Raw genomic sequence first — 6,980 nt, 5'->3', positions numbered from 1 at the left:
CTCCTGACAGCTCAGTGAGGTAGAGCCCATTGTTGCTCCCATCACAAAGATGAGAAGGGGAGATTCAGACAGGTTAAGTGCCATCACAACTAGAAAGTGATGGAGCCGGGGCTCAAACCCAAATCCTTTTGACTTCAAAAACCCCTCTCAATCACCACAGTGTCCTGTTATCTTAAGCAGTTCCCCAGTTTGGGCTCCCCTCCAGCTCCCGGCTGCCTCAGAGTGGCTTCCTTGACAGCAAGGCTCGCTGTCTCTGCAAGGTGGGGCCTCCTGCTTCTCTCACCCAGCTCTGCCCTCCTGTACACTCTGCCCCTCTCTTCCTCCAGGGCTCTGGGTGCATGGTGACACCATGCACCCCAGCTGCATCCCCTTGGGTCCCCTCAGGATCTCCCTGCCATATGATATCCCTGGGCTGCTTGCTGGGTTCTCAGTCTCTGACCATGAAATGGTTCCACATTGATCTACAAAAACAAAAAAACAGCCATTCTGGACGTGGGCCCTGAGGCGTAATATCATTACGGAGCCAGCAGTGCATCCCATCCCATGATCGCCTGGCCAAGCTCCTCTGAGCAAGCCTGGCTGCAAATGGCTTTCTTTGAGGGGAGGGGGGCACAGCCTCTATCTGCCCTCCACTGTTGGAGGAGAGATTTTATCTTTAATTGACAACTGGCTGCCTGCCACCACCCTACCTCTTCTGCCAGCCCAGGCTCCCAGCTGATTTTCTCTGACACTTCAGGAACCGGCTTCTCCTTGCTTCTTCCCTCCCCTCAGCCCTGGGGTCCTCACCCTGATGTTCCGTGCTGTCCCGGAGGCCAGCTCTGGGTGTGCTCTTGTCCTTCCTTAGTGTGATGGACATGGAGATTTCAGAAATCTGCAGAGAAACACTTGAGAGCTGCAGGCTAAGGGTGAGAAGAGAGCTGACACTCATTGTATGTCTACCGTCTGCTGTGTGTAGACACAGGCCACCTGGCCGGCAGGCTCTCACACTGCCGCCCGAGACAGCTGCTGTTCTTGTCCCCATTCTACAGACAGGGCAACTGAAGCTTGGGGAATTGTCCCCAAGTTATCCAGCTAGTAAGGGGCAGACCAAGACTGAACGGAGGTCCCCATGACTCAACTTTTGCCTCTAGTGAGAGTAAGGAGTAAGACATAGAATCAACAACAACAACAACAAAAACACAAGCATCCAGACCCAGTACATAATTTGCAGAGCCCAGTGCAAAATAAAACCATAAGACCCCTTGTTCAACAATGATTAATCCTACAATGGTGACAGCTGAGCATGAAACCCAGCATGGGATCCCTCTGAGTGACTCCAAGGGTTACAGCCCATGAAGCTACTCTGCCTGTGCCCCTATATGAATGTGCAGGACAGCGGTGAGAGTCATGGCCCATGTGTAACCATTGCTTGCCATCCCCCCCACCCCCCATCCTACCCAGGTCTAGGTGTGCTCACTGCCTACCCAGAGGCTGCCCCTGGTAGTGCTACCGGTCCCTTGTTGGCTTAAGTCCATTAACCATCCAGTCATCTCAATGAGTAGCATCCCCAGGGCCTTGGCCCACTTAGAACTCGTGCAATGACAGGGAGAGGCAGCCCAGGCACAAACAAGCAGGAGCAGAGGGGACCTGCCTAAACAAAGACTTCTTCCTTGTGAGGGGGACTCAGGTGGCAGCAGTAGAGATCAGACCACTGCCTGGAAGTCAGAGGTCCAGGGTTAGACCCTTTTGTGTGGCCTTGAGCAGATTTCTTTCCTCTGAGATTTTACCTCTGGCTATAATACATCAGGGCTGCGCTGCATGGAGAACCCCTGGTGGGGCAGGATTATGCTCAGATGTGTAGCATACTTCAGGTGTAGTGGGTGGGGGCCCAGGGAGGTCCCCACAGACCCAGAGTCAGAAAGGAGAGGCAGACACTCACATAGAGGAGCAACAGGACACTCCGATGTCTTTATTGAGGTTCGAGCACAGCATGACAGTTGAAGGCATGCAGACAGGGCAGCAGGGCCCAGCCTAGGCGTGCCTCAGACACACATGAGGAGACAGCTTGAGAGAAGGACTTAACCAACACCAGGGAGGAGCAGGGGGGAGGGCCGAGGCCAAGGCTGAAGGGGTCACCTGGCCTCTGCTATTGCACGCATCCTCTGGCCACCGGCCAGGAAGTACAGTATTGCAACTGGTCTCCTCTTGCCCGAGGTGTCCCCTTCTCAGACCCCTGAGCCAGATGGGCAGACAGACCCCTTTCCTGCCCGTCTGCCCAGCAGCATCTTTGAAAACAAATGGATGAAGGAGACAGAACAAATAAATCAAAAATGAAAGTGACAAAATACCCCCCTCTATCAAGGACACAGATGGGGTGTTGGAAGGAGTGGAAGAGGCCGCAGAGGAGCCCCTGGAAGTCCCCCCACAACTGGGGTGTGGGGTGGGAGGTAGAACCCCAACCTGGGGTGGGGGTGGGCTAGTGGAGCAGTGACCCTGGGGGGCAGTCTGGCCGCCTACAGACTTCAACAGACCACCTGTTGACAGGGTAAACACCCCCAGAGAGTATCCTGGGACCACCCAGGTAGATGGGTGGTTCTCAGGTGCACTTTTCCTGGGACATTCCCCACACACAGTCAGAAGAAACAAGGAATCTTTGCGGGAAAGAGGATAGGAAACTTGGGGTGGGGAGAGGGTTCAGGGAGACATAGCCTACAAAGAAGACAGACCACCAATAGCACTGCACTACACACAAGAGTATAGTATGTATGAATATAGATACTATATGTGCATATATATCTCTTCAATGTACAGTAGAACAGAACATCAGACCCAGATGGCTCTGGGCCCCGAGGGTCGCATGGGAGGTTTTCCACCAGTCTTGTGCAAACAAGGATATCTGAGTCTTTCCCAGTGAAAGATTCGTGCCTGGGTTCCAGAGTTTCCCTAAGCCTCTGGCTTTCTGTCTGTCTGCCTGTCTCTCTCACGTTGGTGCCGCTTTAAGAGAGAGTGAGGACTTCAGCCTGGGCATAGTTGGACGAGAGGGCGTCTTGGCAGGTCTCTGTGTTTAAAGAGCACAGGTGTGAGACACTGGGACGCACGCTTTCGGCTCAACATTGCCTTCTGGGGGCAAGGAGTTCAGCAAAAGAAAGGGAGAAACAAAGAGTGACATGTTAGAAGAAAGCCAGCAGCTAACCCACAGGCTGTGGGCTAAGGAGCAGGCCAGGAGCAGAGCTGGAAGGCATAGGGAACCCCGGGCCAAGAGGCCAGAAAGCATAGGGATGGGTTAAGGAATGAGGTGAGCCCTTCATCACCCCTCTGGGCCCAGGGGTTGCAGTGCATATCCACATCTGCTCCGGTAACCAAGCTCCAGAAACTACTAGCTCTCAGGTCTTCAGAGCTGCAATGCGGTAGAAGGACCATAACTCTACACCCTAGCAGGGAGGCAGTGGCGAAGCTTCTTAATGTAGCCTGTGGCTCATGGGACCCAATTACTGCCAGCCCTTAAGCTTTCCCCCAAATAGCTGCACTGCCCTCACCACCCTGGACTATTCCACTGTCCTAAGGAGCTGGTAAGGCACCAGAATATGGAGCCACATCATGCCCAGCTCCTGTCCTCAACATGGGAGGACAAGTCTCTGCAGAAGGAGGGCTTGCAGCCTCAGTTGGTGGTCAGGGAGGATGCATATGCCTGTCTCAAGAGGGAAGACCAGTACATGGCATCTGAGAGCCCACCCCTCTGAGAACCCTTAAGGGCATCCCACCCTCAACCTGGGATTTCTGAGGCCTGGGCCTTCTCTTCCCCTACCTCCTAGTGATGGCACTGGCAGAGCAGCTAGGGGGGTTGGCCCAACAGTGTGGTGGGAGTTTCAGCCCCTCCAGATTGGTGCTGGGACAATTCCTGAAACTATTAGGTCTGTGGTCCAGGGCAGGCATCAGAGTTGGCATCCAGACCTCACAAGCTTCTACCCTGGGGGGCTGCCATGCCACACTGGAGAGCCATTACTTTTATGGGGAAAGTGTGTTCTCATCTTGGAGCAACACCATTTCCAACTCGTTAAGATTATGGGCCTCAACCACCTCCTTAAACACAGCCTGTTGGCCCACTAGTTTCTGGGCCACTGAATATAATTCTTGAAGAAATCAGAGAACCTAAGGCCCTTCAGAGCCCCATTTCTGAGGACAAGGAGAGGGCTGTGGTCTTCCCTTGTATTTCTAACACAAATCTGTGCATGTCACAAAACCCAGCCACGGGTCCCTGCTCACTAAGGGAAGGGGAGTGTCTCTGGATTCCACAGACTTCTAGATCCTAAGATGCACTGGTGGGAATACCTAGTAAACCATGAGGTCTAGGATGGGCGTGGTGGGAGTCCTGGCAAGGCTGTGAAGTGTCCCTGGGTGCTCTGGAGAAAGAATGGCCTTAGGTGGCATTTTCAGTGACTTCCATGGGCTCTCCATCATCAAGGGCCTCTTCCTGGGAATCTTTTTTGTGAAATCTATCTGCATAAGCCACCAAGGGTGGGTCAGGGGTTTCAGAGGATGACATACACTCAGGCCAGGGCAGAGGAGGCCCTTCTCTCTCAGATGCTCTGTGAAGGACAGCCCTGGCTAAGGGGCGCACCCTGGAGCCCAGGCCTTCCTCCTCCCCTCCAGCCTCTGTCAATCCTGGTCTTAGGCTGAACCGTCACTTGCCCATTGGTAGCTCCTCACAGCCACTCCTCTCGGAAGCCTGGAGCTGAGAAGCTGCCTCTAGGGTTCTCGGTAATCCTGCTACTGCCTGGAAGGTGAGGCTAAAAGCTCCTGCCTGGGCTGCTCCCTGCCTTATAGAAAGGGCCAAGTCCCAACTGTGGGGAAAGGTTTCTAGAAGTCAAAGAAATGGGTGCAAGTCCAAGGAAAATCAAACTACACCATCAGGTTCTGGGTGAGAGAAGGCCTTCTCCTGAGGAGCAAAGCCCAAGGCCTTGGGAGGGCCTGAGGCCAGTGCAGGTGGCAGCCTCCTGGGAGAAAGCCCAGCGTACTTGGGAGCTCTATAAACACTGCTCTTCTCGATTTCCCAGGGACCCAGGAAGGCCCAGAGGTCGAGAGAGGTAGCTGGGGGCAGACACCTACACAGCTCTCCCGCCAGCTGGGTCTTGTCTCTACCCTAACGAGCCAGAGAGCCAGGCGGGAAGTGTGGGAGCCCATCCCCCAAGACACTAGGGGCTCCAGCCTGGCACTGCTGCATCATGTTGCCCAGGGACATCTGTGCCCCCCACAGGGGTGCCGTGAGCATACCCATCCCCGTAGGAGGAAAGAGGGGAGGAGGCGGTGGGTGCCGTGGAAACTTGGGCTCCTGACAACTTGAGGGCTGCCACAGAAATAGCCGCCTCAGTTCCCTGAACCAGAACGGCAAATCAGAGGAGAAAATAGCTGTGGTGCCCATGCTAAACTGGACACCTTGCTCATCATGCCCTGTCGGGCCACACCCCAGAGCCCTCTGCCGGGAGCTCTGCGGGGCAGGGTAGGACCTGTCATGAGGAAGCTGACCTTTGACACTTGGCTGTGAGGGGGAAAGGTGCCAGCATCTCCATCCTGCTCCACAGGCTTCCCATCACTTAAAGTCTGCATCACTTATAGGGGCCTGTTCCCTTCTGAAGAGTGGTCACATATATGATGCCCCTATAGGATCTCTTTTCAAATCGTTTGGGTCGCTTTATTTTGACAGCAAATGGCAGGCAGGCCCCACAGATCATAGCAAAGGTAGAGTGTCCCACTCTATCTTGAATGGACCTTTATGAAAGGAACATCCCACATCTGCTCAGGGGTGATGGAAGCACTTAGAAGGGGATGCTCCTGGCACAGGTTTTGACTGTACCCTGAACCCCAGGAAATAATCAGATCTTCCTGTCCAGGCCACCTTTTTTTGGGGTGGCCCCAGATTTCCCAGCCTCCTGCCAGGTCCCCAAAAACTGTCTTGCCAAGCCTATCTTTGCCACCCTGGGGGAACAGATATGGACCTTCCTTAGTCACTCCTTCCACAAAGTTGCATAATCTGACTCTAAAAATTGCCAGGCACACGGTTCTGCTGTCAGGTCTAATTCCCATCAGGTGAAACAGGAAATGTCTGGGCCGAGGCCTTTGTTCCTGGGTCCTGGGCTGAGGAGGGCTGGGTTGGCAGGTGTGGGCCTCCCTGGGAGTGGCACGAGCAGGTGCGGGTGGGATGGCTTCTGTCTCCTTGCTTCCCCTCAGCTGTCCCTGCGCAAGGTGTACCCCTGCTCACCCAATGACTCACAAACCTGTTGTGCTCCCAGGCTCGTTAGGTAAATGAACACACTTAATTATAGAAATTAGATGAGTCTCTGGTTCTGGCAGGAATACAGAGCACAGAGGCTGGGTGGGAGCGGCAGGTGACTCACAGGCAGGGCTGGGAATCTGAGAGAGCAGGAGAGGGAGGAAAAACTGTCGCGGAAGCAGAAGAAGCAGTGTGGAGAGAGAGGCTGCAGTACGGGATGCAGATGGGATGCCGGGTGCTGCCGCTGGGTGTCACCCACTGAATCGGGGCACAGGCCTCCCTGCACCTAGGCACCCGGCCCATGGCTCGTGCCAAGTTTGGGGCTTTGATTCTAGGAACCCCCACTTGCGTCCCAGGCCACAGGGGAAACGCTAGGTCTCTTCTCCCAGGGCAGCACTGCCTGTAGGCACTGCTCTTCCAAGGAGTCAGACCCCCCTTGAGGGCAGCAGAGATGCCCCACATGACAGCCTGGTCTTGGTGTGAGATAGACAGGCAGACAGACAAGACAGGCTGCTTGGTTACTGGTTAAAGGCCACGAGAAATGGGAAATGCATTTGTGGTGATTAAAAATATTAAGGTAGGCATGGCTCTCTGGCAAGGCTGGCTAGTCGCAGGTGCACGGTGCACCACCTTCTGAACCATGGGACGCTGAGACAGAGGCAAGGCCCAGAGACGCAGGTCCTGTATATGCCACTTCAATGGCTCAGAGGAGACCATACTGGGGGGGGGGGTA

General features: G+C 54.6%; 1 protein-coding gene across 1 annotated transcript in view; it reads right to left on the bottom strand.

Annotated features, from left to right (window-relative positions):
* Positions 1 to 2,120: 2,120 nt before the first annotated feature.
* Kcnc4 (potassium voltage-gated channel subfamily C member 4) overlaps positions 2,121 to 6,980 on the bottom strand; it is a 13,785-nt gene continuing 8,925 nt past the window's right edge. Inside the window, exon 4 of the mRNA XM_015505125.2 lies at positions 2,121 to 3,037. Within this exon, the coding sequence (XP_015360611.2) occupies positions 2,976 to 3,037 (62 nt within the window). The 3' untranslated portion in view covers positions 2,121 to 2,975. The remainder of the gene's footprint in view (positions 3,038 to 6,980) is intronic.

The sequence above is a fragment of the Marmota marmota genome, unplaced genomic scaffold (assembly GCF_001458135.2).
Source record: "Marmota marmota marmota unplaced genomic scaffold, marMar, whole genome shotgun sequence".
Taxonomy (NCBI): Eukaryota; Metazoa; Chordata; class Mammalia; order Rodentia; family Sciuridae; genus Marmota; species Marmota marmota.
The sequence above is the reverse complement of the archived record's forward strand: the minus strand, read 5'-3'. Positions and strand labels throughout refer to the sequence as shown.